The 23,730-nt window shown below is 39.0% G+C and overlaps 1 protein-coding gene across 5 annotated transcripts in view; it reads left to right on the top strand.

Moving 5' to 3' along the window:
• STK32C (serine/threonine kinase 32C) overlaps positions 1-17,913 on the top strand; it is a 225,026-nt gene extending 207,113 nt beyond the window's left edge. For 3 of the 5 annotated variants that reach the window (XM_030570519.1, XM_030570518.1, XM_030570517.1), the window contains exons 3-12: positions 469-620; positions 4,727-4,900; positions 5,576-5,613; positions 8,875-8,964; positions 9,619-9,722; positions 9,832-9,948; positions 11,581-11,706; positions 11,881-12,012; positions 16,448-16,515; positions 17,627-17,913. In XM_030570519.1, coding sequence (XP_030426379.1) covers positions 469-620; positions 4,727-4,900; positions 5,576-5,613; positions 8,875-8,964; positions 9,619-9,722; positions 9,832-9,948; positions 11,581-11,706; positions 11,881-12,012; positions 16,448-16,515; positions 17,627-17,765 — 1,140 coding nt within the window. In that variant the 3' untranslated portion in view covers positions 17,766-17,913. Of the gene's footprint in view, positions 1-468; positions 621-4,726; positions 4,901-5,575; positions 5,614-8,874; positions 8,965-9,618; positions 9,723-9,831; positions 9,949-11,580; positions 11,707-11,880; positions 12,013-16,447; positions 16,516-17,626 lie in introns of those variants that run through there. The other 2 variants (XM_030570516.1, XM_030570520.1) reach the window with 2 other exon arrangements.
• Positions 17,914-23,730: the final 5,817 nt, after the last annotated feature.

Here is a 23,730-nt window from a genome sequence, read left to right as displayed (position 1 = left end):
CATTAGGTGTGCCACCCACAGGGCTTCAGTCCCATGGGTGCACAGGGAGTGCCTAGTGACTATAGATGGGAATGGAGTTTAAAGGATGTCAACAAAATGCCAATCTAGATTTTGATCACTCCAGAATTTGGGGATGTTTGGATGTGGGATTCTGATTTGGCCTATTATAAAGATAAAGGGTCAGTTCTAAAATTTTGATTCAGATCCAATTCAGAATTCAAACATCTTCTACAGTCCACAAGTATTTGAACTGATAACTTTGTACAGGCCCATGTCTAAAGAACACCTGAATTAAAATGGGCCTGATTTTGCTGAGTGTTCCTTTCATCCCCTCCCCATTAGTTTAATTGGCACTGTACTGAATACCACACATATTTGAGCCCCAAGATACCAAATGATACAGCTACAGTCAGATAAAACATCAAGTAAAGATATATCACTGTCATCTTTTTTTTTGTGTGGTTCTAGGTGTGTATTGTACAAAAGAGAGATACGGAGAAGATGTATGCCATGAAGTACATGAACAAACAACAATGCATCGAAAGAGATGAGGTTCGAAACGTGTTTAGAGAATTAGAGATCCTGCAGGAAATTGAGCATGTATTCTTGGTGAATCTCTGGTGAATATCTTCTTTTCTGATGTACACTTCTAGTGACTGCGTGCATTCACAAACACCTTACAGTAACACTCATAGTCAGTTTGCACTTGACAAGGGGCGATGAAGGAGGTCTACTGAGTTGTTTCCATGTCATCAATGGATTTCTTGCATATGTGAAAACTCAGGGAATCTGTGCTGGCAGCTAAGATGTCTACATTTTAAGGCACATTTTGAAATGCATTTGGTAAATTATCTTACATGATATCTTTGGAATATTTTGTATTTTTAATTGGTAAACAAGTTTTCTTTCAAATCTGAAAATCAGATAACTAATCTGCTAACACTTTTCAAGTTAAATTTAAAATAATTTTGCAATTCAACATGTTAAAGTGAAGTTTGGCAAAGGAACCTTGATGCAGTCAAACAATTTAGTCACGGTATTTAATTAAAGAGCTTATACGTTATTGTACTTTATGTATGGAGATACCGATTCATTGGCAGGCAGGTCCAACAAACAGGTTTTCAGAATTACTGAGTTCCATGACAGAATCTTCGAAGAAAGCATTAGGAAAGAGGTGATATTGGAAGATACAGGAATGAGTCCATGACCCATATTTATAGTCAGTGGGGAAGGTCAAATCTCTATAGCTTGGTGGAAGGAAGCTGGGGACAGGTAAGAAGGTTGCAAGGAGGAAGGGTGATATGGCCATACTGGGAAGGGGGCTGAAAGTGAGACAGAGAGGGAGAGAGATGCAGCATCCTTATCCCACCTGAAAATTGGCATTGGGCTGTTTAAATTTTGAGTTGCTTTTATATTTTTCAAATGGCTTCACGCATCCTTTGTTGCAGTTTGTAGTATATTATTTCAAATGATAAAGTAGCTTTTTGTAAAACCCCAATTCCTCATTTGGAATCTGGAGAATATAATGGAGTCAGGTAGCCAATATTTCCAATCCAGCAGTTTTTCAAATTACCTAAAGACTCATGCAGTCACTTCTCTACTGTTAAGAAAAGTGTGTTGTTAACGATAAAAAAAAAGACCGTGTTCATAAAATAACTGGTAAATAAAGTGATTTTTTTTAAATAAAAAATACAGTACAGCATATTGATAGTGCCATAGTTTTCTCTAATAGATTCCAAATTTCCTGTTGGATTCCAAAGTTAATATCACAAATGAAGTGTGTTTGTTAGTCTAAAATTAATCCCTGTTGCATATTGTTTGACTTCACAAAGACACATCAGGAATTACTGGCACTTTATCTCAGGAAAGATCCATAAATCTGATAGCAGGACAGGCTGAATCTGCATTGATAGAGTTGGCAGGGATGTTTGCTTCAAGGAGTCAGTCTCTATTAGCCAGTGCTAATCCTCCAGCCATGTTAATGAGCAGTGAAATTTCCCAAAGATTGAAAAAACCCCAATAGCACTAAAATAAAATGATGAAATAAAGTCAATGCATGATGCTTTAGGATTAGATTCAATAAGTCACTTCAGTATAGTCAAGACAACCGCCTAAGTTTGTCAAACCATTTTAACAATTGCTCTGCTGGGGTTGTTAAGAAAGTGTTTTCTCTTAGCACTATCAGATAATAGAATTGTACATTCATTTCCAGCACACATTCAGTATAAGAACAGAAATTTATGATGCATAATTTGTGATGCATGCATCACACAATCCCACATGTAATTCACTAAGTAGTACTGTTGCCACAATCGACTACTGGGAATTCTTTTGAGGTATGCCCAGAGTGTGGTGGGTTTTCTCACAAAAGCCAATTATTTCAGATTTTAAAAAGACCTTTTTATTTTGTAACTGATATAAGGCTCCTGCTCTGACATTCTATGAATTAAATTAGCTCTTGTGTTCTCCTACTTCATTTTCAAAAAAGAGAAAAATCAGTTTATGAAAAATACAGAAAATCTGCATTTAGAATGAATCTGAAGTTAAAATGAAATGGGTCTTTAGTAGAGTCCCAAATTTTACCTGTTAATGAGGTGAGTGATTCATAAAAGATAATAGGGAACTATGTAGCTCTGGGTGAATGGTTAGCAGGGATTGACAATGTTTCTCACAGTGAAAATCATTAGTGCAAAGTATTGAAACTTGAGGCCAAATTTTCATAGCTTAGCCTCCCCGTAGATGCAGTTCAGGCCATTTTCTTGATAGTGCCACAAATCAGGTAACTGCATACCTAACGGTCTGATTTTCAGAGCTAAGCACGCAGCTCCACTGGAAAACAATGGGAACTATGGACCTCAGCCTTAGGCTAAAATTGAACCAAATTGCACTCTCAAAGAAGTGAGAGTGCCAAATTTCACCTGTAATTATTTCTGCTGACAAAACTGTGATTACAAAAACTGTAGGCCTGGTTAAGGCCAGGCTGAATCTGAAGCCCTAGAAATCTTAGATAACTATTTTCAACTAAATAAGTTAGGGCCTAATCCTGTGAGTTGCTTAGCCCCTCCCATTAAGTGCTAAATGCACTCAAAGGGTTCTTTATTCCTACTGAATGCCACTCAGGATGGGACCTTTAATTTTGTTTGGCTGATACTATATATAATGAGGGTTTTTTTAAACGATACATAAGCAATAAACTTTTGTAACATATGATCCCGTTGACACGCAGGCTGCCATGATGCATGTTGTGTGCAATTTCACTGACCTCAGAGGATTTGCACATGGTGTTAGAGAAGAATTTGGCTTACTGAGTAAATGGTGCAGATCCTGTACTGGCTTTCTGGGTGTTCATTGGAACAGGGACTGGAACCCAGGTGTCACCTCAACCCAGGTGAGTCACCTAACCCAACCACCAGGTTCTCACTCTCCCTTCCTAAGGCTCAGCTGGGAGGTGAGAAATCCAAGTTCAGATTCCTGCTCCAATGATTATTTAAGTATTTTATACAAAGAGGAAGAGCTTCAACAGGCGAGATATCCTATATCTTTGTGGTTAAGGTGCTCATCTAAAATGTGGGAAACCAAAGTTCAGCTCCCTGCTCTGAATCAGACAGAATGGGGACTTGACCCTGGGTCTCGTCTCCCCCATCCCAGCTCAGTTCTCTAGCCACAGGGCCATTGGGTATCACAGAATCATAGAATAGAATCATAGAATATCAGGGTTGAAAGGGACCTCAGGAGGTCATCTAGTCCAACTCCCTGCTCAAAGCAGGACCAATTCCCAACTAAATCATTCCAGCCAGGGCTTTGTCAAGGTAAACAAGAGGATCCTCCTCTGGTTTTATGAATCTATCCCAAAACATTTTTGGGGCCAAAAGTATTTAGCAAATTGGTGTCAAATCTGTGAACAGTTTTAGTTAGCCTGAAACTGCATTTTTCAGCAGCTAAACTATTTGTCCAAAATTTTTCTCCCAGCTGAACTAAGAATTGTAGGTATGCTCCCCACAATGGGGCCTTTGAGAGGCTGCAGCATAGCACCCCACACATTGACCTCATGCTACTGCTGAAGCAAGGACAGTCTCCCCGGCCCATGATAGGTCCTTCACACTAGATGTCAGAGAAGCAGATAGAGGCTCAGTCAGGGGGCTAGAATTAGCACCAATATTTTAATTGTAATGGAGATTGGCTAACAGTAGCTCTGGGTAGCATATTCCTTGTTGGTGACTCATTAGAGCTGATAGCAGGGAGGTTTATCAGATAATTGCATTTGGTTTGCTGCTCATTATTCCAGCACAGTATTGATTATATCAGGAAGAGTGTGTTAAGAATATAGGAGTTAAATGACAGTGCCCTGGATATAACAATGGATTGTGCAAGTAGGGTAAAATTAATGTGCATTGCTGCCCCTCCACAGAAATTTTGCATGGGATAGCCTGTGTAAGTTACAAAATGAGGAAGGCAGCAAGCAGATTAATTCATCCAAACAGAACATAGCCGTAACGAGTTAAAAATATAAGACAGTATATTGAATCATGCATGCACGACTAAAATGATGTAAATATTGAAGCCAGGATATTCCTGTGACTTTACCTGGGCAAATGGAGAGCATATGGTCGTTATCATTTAACAAGTAGAGTATAATTAGGATAAAAAAAAAGCTCCTTCATTTTGTAGCATCTGTGAAATTTGCAAGATGCCATGCTGTTTACTCACCTGTGTTTGTTTTCTGTAGGTACTCGTTTCAGGATGAAGAAGACATGTTTATGGTAGTGGATTTACTCTTAGGTGGTGATCTACGGTATCATCTACAGCAAAATGTTCAATTCACGGAGGAAACAGTGAAGCTTTATATTTGTGAGATGGCACTAGCTCTAGACTATTTACGAAGTCAGCATATTATTCACAGGTAACAGCAAAATCTGTTAGTCTCAGCTGTTGAAAACTGGTGCAGCTAAATAAACCAACACGGATAAATGAGACGGTCAGGCTCATTAGAGAATAAGGGGCCAGATCGTCAGCTGGTGCAAACTGGCTTAGGTCCATTGCAGTCTATGTTTGAGTTTAAGGTGGAGTTGTCCCCATTGTGTTGTGCGCTAATGAGTATCCCAATGTCATTAACAGTTGGTATTCAGTAAACAGCTCCTATTTAAACTGCACCTGACCATATGACCCCTTGGTTAAACTTCTGCCCTCATTTATACTGGAGCTGGTCTTTTGCCATCTGTAGACTTACTCTAAATTTACCCCAGTGTAAATTTGGCCCAGTATTTGATTCAAAGTTATAAAGTTCTTCACAATAAATGCCAAATCTTGAAGTATTAATTTTAATGGGAGTTTTGCAACAGCAGGATCTGGGAGTTTTGTTCCCCCTTTTTTTTTCTGCATGATTGCACAGGAAAACCTTTTATCTATTACACATATAAGAGACGGCACATGCATGAATAATTTATCTCATACTAGGGTACATTGTTTTATATTTTCTACCCTAATTATTGGGTCACAATAAATAGTTTTGCTTTTCTTTTGAGTTGCTTTTTCCATTTGCCTAACTTCTTACATACATCCTCATTTCTTTTCCCAGAGATGTAAAACCAGACAACATTCTCCTAGATGAGCAAGGTAAGAAAAAAACAAAACCTGTCTGTCTATGCAGCTCCTTCTAGCCTAGGTCCTGATTCTCCACTACCATGCATTTTGTTTGCATATTTACACCTGGGCAAGGTGGGAGCAAGACACTGCTGCTCTGGTTTGGAAATATTTTATATTAATTTTGCACACAGGTTATGCAAGGCAAGGGAGAATGAAGTCTCAAGTATGTTCATCATAAACCAACGCTTCTTTTTACTAGCTCTTATATTTTTAGGACAAATAATATTTCTGGCTGGGATTTTAAACAGTGTTATTTTGTCTTCAAAGATAATAATATGATAGCTTCCAATCAAATTAACTATTAGAAAATAACTTTGTGTCCTACCAATCTGCTGGTTGATAAACAATGTTGAGGACCTGTTTCCACAAATACCTTAGGCCAAGGTATCATAATCATGTCATCTTCAGGACTTTGGAGTCAAGGAAAAAGGTATTTATATATTTACTTTGAGCTTTAAAAATAGAATTGTAGTCACCTCACTTGTGCTTGGGGCACTTGGGCTATACATTAAAAATCACAACATGAACATAAACAAAGGACTGCCCATAAACATCTTCTCAGCTTATACTCTCTTCAGCAACCTTACAGAAGGGGTGGGTGGGGGGGTGGGGGGTGGAATGGGCTCTACAACTTGCCTGGAAGATTAACAAATCTAGGCTCTGATGGAACAAAGTGGGAAACAAGATCAGGAATCTTCCCTGAGGACGTACTACTAGCAGCTCTCTGTTTTAAATGGAAGGCGTTCCAGCTTGCACACCTCTGCTGATCTCATCTGTTGCCGTACGTCATTGGGAAAGAGGCAATCTCTCAGGCAACCAAGTTCTAATCCTTTTCAGTTTTTGTAGGTTCAAACCAACAGCTGGAGTTCCACCTGAAAGCTTACTGGAAGCTAGTGCAAATCGCAGAACACTGAAAAACTACTGAGCATAAGATAGAAAGAATGAGAGGAGAGAAGAAAACAGGAGGAGAAAAGGGGTTGTTCAGCCCTTGATTCAGACATGAAACGTCCAAAGATGTCAATTGGGAAGCCACATGCAGATACAGGGCAGAAAATAGCCTTACAGGAGAGAGAGAGAGAGATAGTGGTTTGCTTTGGACTAGATTTCCAGCTTGGCTTGAAAGTAACTATCCCTCAGGCAAGTTTTGGAATAATTGGTTGACCTGCTGCAACTCACGTTGGATTTCTTTCTTGTTTGCCTTGACAGAGTAGATGAATTGGCCACAGATTTTATATGCTCCACCTAATGTAGTTTTATTGTGATGTGTCTGTTACACAAGTAATCTATGAACAGCCACCTTAACAGTATGAAAAACAGAATTGGCATGTAGCCAGCTTCTTTTAAAGAGCAGACTTGGCTATATTAGAAGCATGATCAGAGTTAAAGAATTAAGGAATACTGGAGTTCACTACAACCCAAATTCTCCTCCTTCAATGCTATACTTAACTGTAGTGACATCTCTTTTCTTGCTGTTTTGAATTCTTTCTCAAGGACCTAATAGAGAGTGCTGCATCTTCCTTCATTCAAAATATGTTTTTGCTCTGGAGAAGACACTTGAATGCAAACAGACCAGTGAGCTTTTGATGATTTATAAGCAATTTCTTGACAGTTTGTCCACCTATCCCTCTGTCTTCATCTCTTTTCAGATCAGGCAGCATTGGTCTCATATGCATAATTCATACAGCTATCAGACAGCCTCTCACAAGAAGGAAGAAATGGCAGGGATATGGTACTGTCAGCTTACTTTGACCACAAGCTGTTTGGAAGACTTGCTATATATACTCATGGATAAGCCAGTTTATATTTAAGCCTGCTGGTTTATACATGGGTTCATGCAGTAAAGAACAAAAAAACCAGAGCCGGATCTGCCTGAGAGAGCTGATTTTCTCCAACCAGAAGATGAGAGATTTATTACCCATTGCTTGGGAGCCACAAGTCCAAACTGGGATGCCCATCCCCTGTAATGGGGAAAAGACAAAATTGCCACAGCGGCTGGGGAACAACCAGGTTCCTAAGTGCACGTTAGCATCTTTGGACTTGTGGCTCTTACACAGTGAGCATATTATAAAACTTGTGGAGCTCATAAAACACACATGTTGCAAGCTCTTTATTTGCAGTAAGAGCTGCTAGCTGGGGGGCTACTGTCTCTTCTACCGCTTGGGCAATGCATGGGCTGCAGGTTTGTAAAATTTTTGGTGATGCCCAAAATGGGTCCAAGTCTTTCTCCCCATGCGCCTTGTAAGCCAATATATATTTTTTATAAATGGGAAATCTGTGGCAGAACAGGGAGTTGAACATGGATCTCCTGATGTCTAAGCTCTCACCCTAACTACTGGACCACTCTTCCTCAAAACAACAACAAAGTGAAAAATGTTATCTAAATATTTGAAAAACTGAATTTGTTTGACCACTGTTTCTCTTGTCCTCTTGCTTTCCAACCAGGAATCCAGTTCCTTTCTTTTAATTTTGACTTTACGTTTTGGAAAATGACTGGGTTGCAAAAAATGATGAAAAATTGGCAAACAAACCTCATCAAATTTTCCAATTTTTAAATTTATTTTGTGAAAGTTTCTGGTTCAGAATCCTACAATGGCAAGGAAATAGGCTTTTAGATCCAAAGAGTCTTTTCCCTCACAATCATCTTTGATTCTTGATCTGTCAAACCAACACTCCACACAAGCATTAAAGACATTTTAGAAAGGGGTAATTCATTGCAGACAAAAAGGACAACAGGTGTTTATGAATGCATGTGTAATTGTAATGGCTGCCTTATGTGGAGTTAATTTATATACTGTGGAAATCAAAAAGGCATCTTCTTGTCCTTTGGAAAGCCACTAAGTTATAATTGATAAGTATGCATCCATTGCTGTGTGAGCAGAAAGCAGTATATTCATTTGCCCATATGTAACTCATTTTAGCTCTGATCAGATGCTTGTATGGGCTGGAATAAATTGGACATTTTTAATGACTGCAAAACAGCACCTCGAGTTTGGCATTTAATAAGGCAGAAAAATAACGATTTTTTTTCCATCTGAAAAGACTTGGACCTTAAGAATACCTCCATGATCTGGTATGACCATTTAATGAGAGCCAGGTGCCACAGTGCCTGCTCCTTTTAGTAAACAAGCATCAAATGTTTTCTGAATAATTTAATGTGTGTCTAGGTTACAAAATGTTCCATTTATGACTATTTTATTAATACCTCTTTAAAAATGTGTCTTTATTTCTAAGGTCATGCACACCTAACAGATTTTAATATTGCAACAATAATCAGAGATGGTGAAAAAGCAACTGCGTTAGCTGGAACCAAACCATATATGGGTAAGAAATATTATTTATTAATTGTCTCTACAATTTACTTTGAAAGGCTACTTACAGCATACCATTTTATAATTTGTGCCTAACACGATGTAATTGAACTAATTTAACACATTAATGCAAGCGACTTAGTCATTCAGAAAAGTTAATTAATCAAGCAGTCTGTCCCTAAAGATGTGTGAATTATTCTCCCCAAAACACCTTTTGTGTTTGCTCTCATCAGCCTCCCACTGTCATCATCAGTTCCTGTTGTTCCTGCACTAACTTAGGACCAGTTCCTGGAAGGTGCAGTTCCCACTGACTTGGGTGGAAACTGAGGGCACTCAGCACCTTGCATGACTCAGCTCTTAGACAGGAAGCTGTTTGGGACAGGAACTCAGTTTCTTGTTTGTCTTGTAGGATCCCATCTAGGGTGACCAGATGTCCCGATTTTATAGGGACAGTCCCGATTTTGGGGGCTTATTCTTACATAGGCATCTGTTACGCACACACCCCCTCCCCCCGTCCCGATTTTTTAAGCTTGCTATCTGGTCACCCTAATCTCATCTATGGCACTAAATAAAAGTAATTATGGCATCCATAAACTGTCGCTTAATCCAATCTGCAGCAGGATGTAAACATACTACAGCCAGAGTTTTCTTTTCTGTTTTTATTTAGCTCCAGAGATTTTTCACTCTTTTCTGAATGGTGGGACAGGCTACTCCTTTGAAGTTGATTGGTGGTCTTTAGGAGTGATGGCTTACGAACTTCTTCGTGGATGGGTCTGGTGTCCTCTATTGTCTTATATGATGATGTTTACAGATATTTTTCTTAATTATCTTCAAAGGGAAGAATTGTATTTTTTTCATATTTCCCTTTTCTTTTCCTCAGAGACCCTATGACATCCACTCCAGTAACCCAGTAGAGTCTTTAATTCAGCTGTTTAGTACTGTAAGTGTTCAGTATTCATCAGTATGGTCAAAAGAAAGTGTTGCTTTATTGAGAAAGGTAAATACTGTTTCTTCAGTACAATTTCAATTGTGTGGTCACAAATTCCATACTGGCTACAGTATGTACTGGGCTAATTAGAAACTAATCTTCTGTTCAGCTTCAAGATATTACTCCTTTATGTCTTTATACAATGGTTAGCACAATTTAATTCTCCAAAATATAATTTGAGTAGTCATTTGCTGCTTTATCCATCTTCTCTTCTGTTAGTTAGCAAGTGAGGTGTGTTACTTGATTGGTTTAAGTGATATAATCATATACTTGCTCAGGTTAAGATCTGTAGTGTTAACATAACTGCCTGTGTGGAAATGTATTACCTCTAATACTCTGAAATTCATAGCTGACTGCTGAAATAACTACCTTTCACCATAGAATGATTGCAGCATAAAATACATAGGTGTTTGGATATCCTGCTGTGATAATGCTTTTTTTCCCTTTCTCCAATTCTGCAGTCAGTGAATCTGAGTCTGATTTGTCTAGTAATTAGAAATGTGTTTGTTTTCTTTTTTTTCTGGGGAATGGGTCCTCTGTCACTTTCATTTTACTGTTTATATCTAAGAAAGTCTGGTGATTTGAAGCTGATGTTGGTTTCTTGGCTTCTGTTTATTAAAGGATTCAGAAAAGTGGCTGATCAAGAGAGTATAAAACACTCCACTGACAGCAAATAAGTGACTCCAATATAAGTTAGAGTTGGGTGGACAATTTACGTAATTAGATTTTATTTTAGTAAGAAGCGGAGTTGTTAGTTATTATTGCAATAAAAATTACTCTGCAAGATCACATATGCCATCTACTGGGTTAACTCAGAGATTGCATGCTTTTAAAGAGAACATTATATATGGAAATTAATAATACATATCCATAATCCAAAAGTTATCAGTCATCACCCCCAAACAAAAAAGTCCCCCAGGCCTCCAAGAATCCCACGAGTTTTCTTGCTCTAAAACGTTGTCCAGTTGAGGAGAGCAGCGTGAGAAATTCTTCAGAGCCCAGTGTCACTTTTTCTTAGGGTTTGTCTACACTGGCACTTTACAGCACTGCAACTTTCTTGCTCAAGGGTGTGAAAAAAACACTCCCTTGAGCTCAGCAAGTTTCAGCGCTGTAAAGCTCCAGTGTAGCCGCTCTACCAGTGCTGGCAGCTACACCCCTTGTGGAGATGGTTATTTTAGAGCACTGGGAGAGCTCTCTCCCTGTGCTCTGCCACGACTACACAAGCCATGTAGACTAGCCCTTAATCAGCTGGCTGAGGAATTGCTGAATAATGTGGGGCATTTCTTTCCCAGCATAGGCTGAGCATGTTACCCACACAGCACTTCCTGATCTTACCAGGCAACAAGAGATCAGGACTAGTAATCAAATGTTTCCTCCTTTTGGCCCAAATGAGGAATTTTCCCATCAACTAACCCAAGTATAATTAATTATGGTATTTCCTAACATTTGAGTGCTTGAGTTTGCAACCTTAATAATTTTTTTGTTTGTTTTTTTGGGCAGATAATAAGTTACAAGTCATTTCCCACAAAGGGTTTTTTCTCTCTTAGATAATAATAAGAGCATGATTAAAGACAGAATGATTCTGTATGCCTGTTCTTTCTCAGTCCAGACCATGCCTTACTGCAGTGCCTATTATTTCAGCTATTGACAGTGAATCCTGAGCATCGATTTGCCAGCCTCACTGATGTTCAAACTTCAGCTTACTTATCAAATGTCATCTGGGATGATATCTGTGAGAAGAAGGTGGAGCCAGGTTTTGTTCCTAATGTAAGCAAAAGTGATGACTTAATCAGTTTCCCCTTATTGAACAATGATTACTGTTTACTTAATAAGACAAAGGATTTCTATGGCTGAAATAACTCCTAAATGTATTAGCTGAAACATATTCTCATAAATCACAGAACTAAGCTTTCAGTTAGTACCTTTGTACCATTCTAACAGAAAGGCCGTCTGCATTGCGATCCCACCTTTGAGCTAGAAGAAATGATCCTGGAGTCAAGACCCTTGCATAAAAAGAAGAAAAGACTCGCAAAAAACAAGTCCAGGGACAACAGCAAGGACAGCTCACAGTCAGTAAGTCCGTCCTTGAATAGCTCAAATAATCAAAAAGCTCAGGTGTTGAAATCTGTTTGTTATAAAAGCAGTTACTTTGCATGGAGGCTTTCTATTCATACGCATTGTAATAAAAATGTTCAGCCAAGTGGACAGTCAGACTGACTCTGCCTGAGAGCTAAATTCTCCTCTTCCATCTGCATGGCAGATCTCTTCCACATTCTTCTGTTATCCCTAAAGTGACATGAGTGGGATATCTATGCACATTGATCAAGAAACTATAAATGTCAGAAGATCCACTATGTAGATAGAGAAGAAAGATTTTTCACCTCAGATGCGGTATCATTTACACAGTTAGGTCCTGAGTCTTCTGTCACACAGGTTTACACCTGTGTAACTCCTTTGAATTCTACGGATTTACTCCTAACTGACCCTCATGTTAGTGAAAGGAGAACCAAATTATTAGTAAAATGAGATGTGTGGCAAGTTAGAAATACTGATGACACTAACATTAATGATTCAAAGCTTTAAGTCCTCCACTTGAAAGAATAATAAAATTCTGCAGTATTACTGGGCTGGCTTCTCACAGCTTGTTTCAAATATTGCATGTTCAGTTCTCAAGAGCTATTCTCAACTGAGTTTTGCAACACAACTAACCAAACACTAGGATATCCTGTGCAGTCCTGATTTAGAATATTCCCAGTAGTGCATGAGAATCACTCATTTCATGTAGATCCCTCCTGGATCTTCATGATGACTCTTGGTAGGCCGTACAGTACCCTTTCTTTGAGAGGTAGCAGGAAGCTTTGGAAACAATCAAGTAAGAAAAGTAGATCCTAGGTGTCTCCCATGAATTCCCACTAATATTCCATGAGATTGTGCTATGCTTATTTTCATTGGCTGCAATAGTTTTGTTGCTGGTAAGAAAAAAATATTTAGGAAACACCCATTCTTTTAGAAACTAGTTCTGTAAGTGTTTATAATCATGGGAGCAGAGTTAAGGCTAGACTCAGGTCACTGGTAAAATGAATACAGGAGTTTCAATCTTCTCCATGCTGGACATGTCCCCATAAAATAACAGTTACATAATTTGGCATAGTATGTAGCTTCATCTCAGGGAAAACCCAGTATTCGTAAGGGGTGTTGCAGGCTATAACTGATGTATATGGGTAGATCTATGTGAAAAAGCAATTACAACATCTAACCACTTATTTCTGGACTCAGGGCAGTGCTCCTTGCCTCTCAATTTCATGAGCATTAAAATTATCCTGCCAATAAAAATAAACAATTTTTTTAAGAATACTATTTATCTCATAAACAGCAGGAAGTATCTGTTAGAATTCTCCCTGACTTGTGGGCTGAGTCTATTAACAGCAGTAGATCATTTCCTCCTTCAGCAATAGTTAACATTACAATCAATGAAGGTTACTGTAAAAGATTGGAAGAATAATTCAGGAAGCCAAAAACCAGAATAAGCAAACTTAACAATAACTTGCAGAGGCACTCACTGACAAGTGAGTTAAAGGCAGTGCTACATTTTTCTCCAGCATCTATGTGTCCTGCCAATCTCCTTGATGGTGCTGTATGCCTGTAGCTCTTAAGGCACCGTGGATCCTTCAGGATGATAGTCAATATAGGTGAAATTCACCTCTGGATATAGGACTAGTTAAAGGCCTATATGCCGCTTAAATCCTGCATAAAACCTGTTCTGAGGATTTAAGTGAATGAGTAGTATATAGGCCTTATGCTTGCTCCCTGCACCAGGGTGAATTTCACTATTTATAAACTGATTATTCATATAGTAAAGGATTGTGTGTATTAATATGTTATCTGTGTAGTAGAGAAATTATTGCACCAGAAGTGAAAACAGAACACAGTGATTTAAAAATGTGAAAGAAATGAGGGTGGCTTTTTTCCATCATCAATTTAGGCTGAAAGTCATACTACTTGATTAGATTATATTCATGTGCATCTAGACAACAATACAGTAATTCCTCACTTAAAGTCATCCCGGTTAATGTCGTTTCGTTGTTATATTGCTGATCAATTAGGCAACATGCTCATTTAAAGTTGTGCAATGCTCCCTTCTAATGTCGTTTGGCAGCCATCTGCTTTGTCCACTGCTTGCAGGAAGACGAGCCCGTTGCACCTAGCTGGTGGGGGCTTGGAACCAGGGTGGACTGGCAGCCCCCTATCAGCTCCCCGCTCCCCTAAGGTCCCTGTGCAGCAGCTGTCCCTTCCCCCACTGCCATGTGCTGCTCCTGCCCTCTACCTTGGAGCTGTTCCCCAAGACTCCTGCTTGCTGTACTGGGGGGCAAGAGGAAGAGGGGGTAATGTCAGGGTGTCTCGCTCCCCCCTGCTCCTGTACCCTGCTTACCCCATCTTCCATAGAGCAGGGGGGACATATGACATGCCTCAGGACAGAGGGAGCTTGCTGGCAGCAGCTGCGGTCTCAGCAAGCTGATCTAATTAATAAGGCAGTGTACTTAAAGGGGAAAAGCACATATCTCTCACACACACATGGTGTGTGTCTCTGTCTTTGTCTGCAATGCTGTCTCCCCTCCCTCCATTCCTGCTGCCTTGTAGAGTGTGAGAGTTAACCCTTGAGGGATCAGCCAACTGGTAGTTCATCATTTAGCAGTAAGGCATTCCCTGGGAAATATTCCACCCTCTGACTCCTCACCTCAAGCAAGCTTCACAATCATTATCACTGGGTATCAGTATTAAATTGTTTAAAACTTATACTCTGTGTGTGCGCGCGCATGTTTGTGTGTGTATGTGTGTGTGTATATATATATAAAAAAAACCCTCTCACCCCTATGGGTGGTATGTGTCTTCCTCAAACTCGGGTCCTCTACCAGAGGCCTGGGAGTTTGAGGGTTCTGCGCAGTATCTTAGCTGTTCCTAGCACTGCACTCTTCTGGACAGAGAGCTCTGATGTTGTTCCTGGGATCTGTTGGAGCCACTCACCTAGCTTAGGAGTCACAGCCCCGAGTGCTCCTACTACCACTGGGACCACTTTGGCCTTCACTTTCCACATCCTCCTAATTCCTCTTTCAGGCCCTGGTACTTCTCCAGCTTCTCATATTCCTTCTTCCTGATGTTGCTGTCACTTGGCACTGCTATATCTATCACCATCGCTGTCTTCTGGTCCTTATCTATTACCACGATGTCTGGTTGATTGGCCAGTACCTGCTTGTCCGTCTGGATCTGGAAGTCCCACAGAATCTTAGCCCTGTTATTCTCCACAACCTTCTGTGGAATCTCCCATCTGGTCTTGGGAGGATCTAGCCCATACGCTGTGCAGATGTTCCTGTACACAATGCCAGCCACTTGGTTGTGCCGTTCAGTGTATGCTGTTCCTGCCTGCATCTTACATCCTGCCACTATGTGTTGGACTGTCTCTGAGGCCTCTCTGCACAGTCTGCACCTTGTGTCCTCTCTAGTGTGGTAGACCCCTGCTTCAATGGATCTGGTGCTCAGTGCCTGTTCCTGTGCTGCTATGATCAGTGCCTCAGTGCTGTCTTTTAGTCCAGCCCTTTCCAGCCACTGGTAGGATTTCCCAATGTCAGCCACCTCAGCTATCTGTCGATGGTACATCCCATGCAGGATCTTGTCTTGCCATGGCACTTCTTCTGCTTGGTCTTCCTTCCATGTCCGCTGCCGCCTCAGGCATTCTCTCAGCAGCTCATCTTTGGGGGCCATCTTACTGATGTACTCCTGGATGCTTCGGGTTTCGTTCAGGACAGTGGCTTTGATGCTCACCAAGCCTCACCTGCCTTCTTTCTGGCTGGTATACAGTCTCTGAGAGTTGGACTTGGGATGGAAACCTCCGTGCATTGTGAGGAGCTTCTGGGTCTTCACATCGGCAGCCTCCATGTTCTCCTTTGGCCAGCTCACTATACTGGCAGGGTATCTGATAACCGGCAGGGCGAATCTGTTAATGGCGTGGATCTTGTTTTTCCCACTGAGCTGGCTCTTCAGGACCTGTCTTATCCTTTGATGATACTTGGATGTTGCTGTCTACCTTGCCTCCTCATCGTGGTTTCCATGTGACTGTGGGACGCCAAGGTACTTGTAGCTGGTCTGTATGTCTGCTATGTGGCCCGCTGATAGTTCCACCCCATCAGTCTTGACTACATATATATATATATATATATGTATAGTGTTTTGTCTGGTAAAAAAAAAAAGGTGTGTGTGTGTTTGTGTGTATATATATATATATATATATATGTATGTCTGGTAAAAAAAAAAAAAGTCCCTGGAACCTAAATCCCTCATTTACATTAATTCTTATGGGGAAATTGGATTCGCTTAACATCGTTTCGCTTAAAGTCGCATTTTTCAGGAACATAACTACAACCTTAAGAGAGAAGTTACTGTAGTCACATATATAGTCTGATGTTTTCTCTATTGACTACTCATGCACGTGATGTTTTTTCTTTTTTCAAAACAGGAAAATGACTATCTCCAGGAATGCCTCGAAGCAATCCAGCAAGACTTCGTAATTTTTAACAGAGAGAAGTGAGTGGGGGGGGTATGTTTTCATAAGGAAAGGGGGCTTCTTTTTACTTAGCAGAACTGGGATTCACAAAAACAGATTGTTGGGAGCCATAAATATGAGAATCAAAGCAATGGTCCAGTTCTGCATTATTGACTTCAGTGGAGCAGACCCAGGCCCTATTTTTCTTTAAAGCTTATCTAAAATATGGAACTGAAAAACAACTCCAAAAGCCCCAATGATTATTAAACTCTGTAGTTAAATCAAATATGCTACAGAATCATGTGGATTTTAAAATACTTATGATTTTGAGTCTTGAGTACACCCACAATATCTACCCACCCACTGTATTTTTGACGATATGGCAAATGAAAGAAATATGGTAAAATGCCCTCCATGCACACAATGGGTGAATGAAAGCACTGCAATCAAAATATCTGCTTTCCCCTGTGGCTTGCAGATATTCATGACACTTTTGCTATTAAATTAAAACAATATGATGGAAGGCAATTCTTCCCAAGCTAGGAAATAAGGAAACCGCCGCTAAACAAACCATACTCCTTAGTAAACGCATCACAGTAGGTTACTAGATATCTCCTTGCAGCATGTACAGCACCGAATAAGCCATTGTGTTTAAAATAGAAGAATACACCTGCAGCTGTTTGGGTTCTGGTACACTATAGTCAAAAAGACTTTAAAACACAGGGGCTTATACAATAATTTATGAAAACGTTAGGATATGGGTTAGGTGGATCTCAAATATGGAAGAAACACTTGGGTGTTTGTTTCATATATTACATGTGTTCATGCATTTGTTTCATGTATTACAATTGATACTTAGCACATAAAAAGAGAGAATTCACTGCAATGGCTCAATCATTGGTTATCATACTTCTCCAAAACTGGGATTTCCCTCCCATTTAGGAAGAATCTATCCTGGGTCCCTTTAGCTTTCCGAGAACTACCAAGTGATTGTGACCCCCTGATGCCTGACTGTGACCCCTACATTAGTACATATGGATGATAGGGGCACCTTAGGAGTCATTTTCCATTTCAGTTTTTTTCAACCATAGTTTCTACAAAATTTTGAGTGTAGATAAAGCATGTAACATGTTACTCATATGTTCTGCACAGGTTGAAGAGGAGTCAAGATCAAATGAATGAATCTATTTCTCCTCCTGAAACTACAGATGAAGCCGAGACAGAAGCTGAATCTGAGAATTCCAATTTAAATATGTGTAGCTCTGTATGTTCTTCTACAGGCAGCAGCTAGGACTACAGTTTCAAGGCCAGGGGCCAAAAGCCTACATGCCTCTTGAATAAATCATTCTCAGGTTGCACTGATGAATATATACTGTACACTGCGTACTATAATTGAAAAAAAAAGTCACAAATTCAATATTGTAAAGCTGTAGCAGAGGTAGATAGTTCTTAAAGAACTGAATACATGGATTTAAATGATGGCCAGTTCTGAACACTGGATTACCTACTATGAGGAAAAATACTTGCTATGCAACACCTTGGAGAAAATAGTTCAGTTTCTTTCTTTGCTCTTCTTTAATGGCAGGTTGCTGACTCAGGCACATGTGAACATGGTAAGTGAACCGGTCAAATCCTTGCATATGAGCAAGGAGCATGCAGCACAAGTGTGTGTTTGGGAAAGGTTGAGAAGATGATGTAAAGCTCACCTTTGCACTCCGGAAAACTGTTTACTGGATTGGCCCCTTGTGTAAATTATAGAAGCCCTCAGGCTGCTCTGATTAATGACAGGTGCTAACAGCCTCAAGGAACTAAATAGCTGAGGAGCATGCAGTTTAAGAGCACCTCAGCCACACCCTCTTTCTTCTGGCTGCACGCTACATGTAGGACCCTCTCTGTCAACTCAATGCAACTGGATGTTTCTCCTTGCACTGGGCCAATCCCTGAGGGGCTGGATATACTGGCTTTACAAAGAGAATCTGTTAGTGGAGTGGCACAAAGTGGTTGCACTGCACCAAAGGATCTGGTTTAAAATATTTACTCTCCTTGTATGGCTATGCTTAGCTGCAAGGAGCTGTGCAAATTACAAGCAAATGAATCAGAAATTATTCTATTTTTTCAACTCATTTAATTAATCGGACATAAATTCTATTGGATTTCAGTTTTACTGGAAATGTACACTGTGGGTAGCCATAAAATGCTGCTCAATAATAGAAGAAAGGTGGTGTCAGTTTTACCCTTCTGTTTACTTTATTCTAAGTGTAAAATAAAGTACTGTACATAATCTACTGGTACCTGTCTTAACTTTTCATTAGGACAGGAGATCTCTTGACTTTGCTTCAGCTGTGGATATTGCCTAATTGTTTCAAAAGCCTTTTCTATGTTAGGCTTAGTGGCTTATTCTACTGTATAGTGGCTTTAAGTTACTATTACTGAAATCAAGCCATCAGTTCTACTACACCATTCAATTATTGTGCCGTGCATATATCTCATTATAATTACATCCACACAAAAGCTATCACAATCTGTTTGTTACCAGACCTTAAGAAATTTGCCATGTTTGCATCTTTACTTTATTGTATGTTCCTGAAGCATAATGGATAGAGAATGTTTTTAACAAATGCAAATACTTTCAAGGCAATTTCTGCTGTGTTGATATATAGTTTTCAGTGTCCATGAATGAAACAAATGTGTAAAACAATTTTATATGTAAAACAAGACATGTTTACTTTTCCACAGTTTTATTTGGAGACTGGTAAGTGGTGAAAATTATGCAGAACCAAATTTTCATAAAAAAATATTCAAGTGTGCAGGCACAACTTGGGGAGTGGGGGTGGGGGAAGACTCCAAAGCTTTTATACCGGTTGCACAGTTATTTTTAGGACACCACCAGATAAATGGTAGGTCCTGTTAGTAATTAAACTGTAGAAGACCCTGGTTCTTGCTAGAGCATGACCATCCACATCTTATTGTTCAGAGTATAATCAGAGTTGTGTGAGCTGGAATAGGTCCTAACATGGGAAGCCAACTCTTTTCAAAGAATAAATGCCATCCAACTATGTTCATGTTCCTAGATATTACTATAAGCTATCTCTGCTCTAATGATAGTTGAAGTAAGGGTTGGCTTATTGTAGTAAAACAGATCTAAAATAAATATTCCCCTCCCTTTTGCCCCTTCCTTACCAACTACAGAAGAAAATTTACCTCCCCAGCTCTGAGTCACAAACAACTTTAAAAGGGAGATTTCCCCCCCCTTTTCCTTCTGCCCTGCAGTAACATTCCAGCTGCTTACCAGTTAGCAAAAGAATTCACACAGCCATCCGCTTTTGCTGTTCCCGCCAAAGGCATATTAAAGCATGTTTGAATAGAATGTATGATCTGGGCCCTATGCTTTGAAAGAGTTCAGTGAACATTTTCTAGGAACACCTTGCCCCCCTACTCATGCATTTTGTTGTCAGATTCCACCCTTCTCCACTTACATTTTATTTTTGTAAAGGTAATGGAAATAAAGCCTCACATTTTTGTCTTGATCCAAGACACATTTTGCTTTGCTCTCTCTCTGTCTCTCTTCCTTCCCCTTTCTGTTGCAGCTTCCCAACCAGCCCACTGTCCCATGGCAGGGAAATTACCTTTTTAAAAGAATCAAAATTAATAATTAATGCCATAGGCACCTTCCAAAATAACAGCTATTTACTCTCATCCCCCATTCCAATAGCCATATCAGAGCACTCAATATTTGCATCAGGAATTGTCTCTTTCTTGTGTTTGAAAAAAATAGCTCTGAGATAAGTAGGTGCAAACATACCTCAACTTGCCAAGCTTCAAATATGGGTTGCAGTGTGTGGCAAAGATGTGAAGGGAACAAAACATTATTAGTGCAGGATACTTAAATGTTGTGAGCCTCAGTCTGTCGGTATAAATGGCTCTCTCGTGTCAATTTCATTATTCTTTATTTCTCATGTAAATAATTTTCACCAAGAAAATGATGGCACACCAAAATTGTGAGGAACTTATGTAGCGATGGGAATGAAATGAGCAATGTTTGGCAGGCGTGGATGCACTCCTAACAAGTTAATGTCAGAAACTCTCTCCATTTAAAGGGACTCTCTGCAGCTCCATTAAAATATACTGTAATAGCAAAAGCAATAGAACCCATTCACTGCTGTAGTTAGCACATGGTGTACATGGTTTCTGAAGTTGAAGTAACAGTGTATAGGAATGAACTGACTTTTCCGGTTCAGGCTTTGTTTATTGCTCATTACTTCCACTTTTTGTCACTTATCTTTTCCATATGAACCAAGCATGAAATGTCTTCAGTAGTACCAAGCACTAAACAGCAAAGCTTCAATGAAGACACTGCTTCTAGGTCATTAGGAGCCAAAGTCTGGTCACCCAGAGGCACTGTTGAAGTGCAACATGTTGTTTCCTAAGGAAACAAGATCTGGGAAATGCTTGGGTATACATTATTTCTGCCTCTCTTAAATGCATTTCTAAATCTTGATCTCCGAGAAGCAAATGACATGACAAAGAGAGACTTTTAGAATTATTGTCCCGTGTATTTGAATCACCCTGAGTGCAATATAATTTTAGTACTCATTTTCTATCTTATATAATGCATGCAAATGTACCTCTCTAATACCCATCTGGGAAATAGGTTTACTGGTGCCTATTTACACATATTCCCTAGAGAAGAGATTACATGCATACAGTAACTGTAAAAAGAAGACAAATTGTAAGACATGGATACATATTTGCTTTATTGTTTTAAACAAAAAAGTGAGGTGTAATATGATGGGCCAAATTCATCCCTGGTTTAACTCTGCTGAATGTATTATAGCATTTATGTTTGTATGTTCTCAACATAAAATGTATATTTTGCTTTAGAAAAAAATATGTGAAAGGATTCTGGGCTGTGCACTCCAGCATATTTTACAAGATCTCCTTCTCTTTGCTGTCTATGGAGTATGTGTTGTTTTGGGTGTGGTAGAATCTATAATGATGATATTGTGATAATTTTAATGCTGGCTCTTTACTTGACTGGGTGGCATTGTACTGATTTCTATGTTCCTTTTAGGAGTCTTTGATTAAAATTGTATAATCTTTTGGACAAATTGGGCCTGATCCAATGCTCTTTAAAGTCCATGGTCCTCTTATTGACTTCAGCAGACATTTGATTGGGCCCTTTTTGTCTATTTCAAATAATGCCCTGTGTAAAACTTCATTTGATATGTATAAACCGTATAAGGACAATAGGATTGTTTTCTTTGTTCAATTATTTCATCAATACCATGTACACAGACACACACAGTTAGACCTCTTTAGAAATCCAGAGTTTAATGCATAGTCTTTCTGCTATATAGTAAATTAATGTATTTTCTAGTCTGTACTTATGTCCCTTATTTATGACTAAGGCCTTCGGTGAGCAGGACTAAGTGGGGTAAGATCACAGAGTCCCTAGCTTTCTAGTTCTTCTACCCTTGCAGCCAAGAATATTAAACAAACATTTACCTTGAGTGCCAAGGTCATCAATGCTAATCCTTGACTGAGGGAAGGAATCATTTTTTTCTGATGTTGTTTATATTATTTATATTCATAGCTAAACAAATCCATTTTCTATTATAATTCAAATAGTGCTTTTCACATTCCATAGGGCTTGCCCTAGGTAAAGATTTTAGTATTTGATCATTTAAACAATTCTAAAGGTTAGTAGAATCAATTCTTAGACTGGCTGGAGTTCTGGAAAATGGAGATCACATGTTTTACGCTGGCTTTTATGTTTACATGCCAGGCCCTTTAAAGTGTAAGGTATTTAAGAACACTTGTGACTATGTAGTGTGGCCCTATTCCAATTTCTTACACCCCTCAAAACACAGTGGGAATTTTGGGAGTACATAATGGCATGATGGGCAGGAGGTAAATAGTAAATCCGACTGCCAGAAACGCTCTTGACAGTAGTGGCATGGGAACTTTATTTTAAATAAAATATGAATCATGTGCCACTTATGTCTGACTGTACCCATGGCAAAAACGAGACTAAAGACATGCATAGCTCATTGCATTATATGTAATGAATGACGTTAAGGTATTGTAGGGCTCTATTTTATTTGTGAATGGACTGGTTCCTATTAACAATATATTTTTGGTTTGACTCTCTCTGCACCATTTCTCTTTTTACTGTATCTCTTATTTTAGAGCCTGATGCTGTATTTGGTACAGAAGCAAAACTCTCAGTGTAATTCATGGAATACAGCTATCATTTGCAGTTATTTCCACAGCTGATCACTAACATTGGTTGCCATCTCTAGCTCTCCTACCAGAACCACAATACTAAATCGAATCTGCATAAGCTATTCAAATACTCTGTGTGTTAATCATTCTTCATGATGCATCTATACAATCTTTGTTCTTTTCCACAACCCATTGTACTATCCATATGCCATTTGTAATAGTATTATCATCAATTCATTGCTATAAATAAGTAATGTCCTCTTTTCTCAGTTTGTTGCATCGGAAAGTTCTGAAAATACTTAAAAAACCTTCCAATGAACTCCAGCTGACTTTCCTGGGAATTTTGCATGACAAAGGCATGCAGGAATTGTCCCTTAAGGGTTAATTTTTTTTGCTAACTATTGGTCTATTCATTGCCCAAAAAAGTAAAAGTAATAATAACTATTTTTTGAAAAACAGTAGACATGTCTGCAACAGCATAAACTTGACTTAAAACAGCGCTGAAATACTGATGCCTTGCAGGCTTCTTTTTTTTTTTTTTAGTTATTTCAGTGCAAATCACATATGTAAGTATATCTTTGTATTTTAAGATAATACAGTTCTGTAATTTTTATTGCATGAAAATAGCACCATATTATATAAGAAAATTTAAGTTATGGCAATATATTTGTGTTTTTGCAGATACTGCAGAGAAGCCATTGCATTTCTGGAGTAATAAATGTGTATTTTTAAGATATCTGGACATTTGCAGTCATTTCTAGGTTTATTGTTAAATAGAAAAATATGAAGTATTGTAAGAAGGGCATGTAGTGGTCACATTCCTTATTTACATATTTCCAGGCTAGATATTTTTACAGTTAGGTATAGCAGACAAAACATATAACCAATCTATTTTATAGCTGCCATTATGGTCATGGGTATTCTAAAGACATGCTCCGTAGTATTTTTAGACCCAATTAATTTGCCAATCAATAATCCATGTAAAAGTATTTGTAATTTGCATCCAAGATAAAAAATGCAAATTATATGAT

The sequence above is a fragment of the Gopherus evgoodei genome, chromosome 7 (assembly GCF_007399415.2).
Source record: "Gopherus evgoodei ecotype Sinaloan lineage chromosome 7, rGopEvg1_v1.p, whole genome shotgun sequence".
Classification (NCBI taxonomy): Eukaryota; Metazoa; Chordata; order Testudines; family Testudinidae; genus Gopherus; species Gopherus evgoodei.
This window is presented reverse-complemented; position numbering and strand designations above follow the sequence as displayed.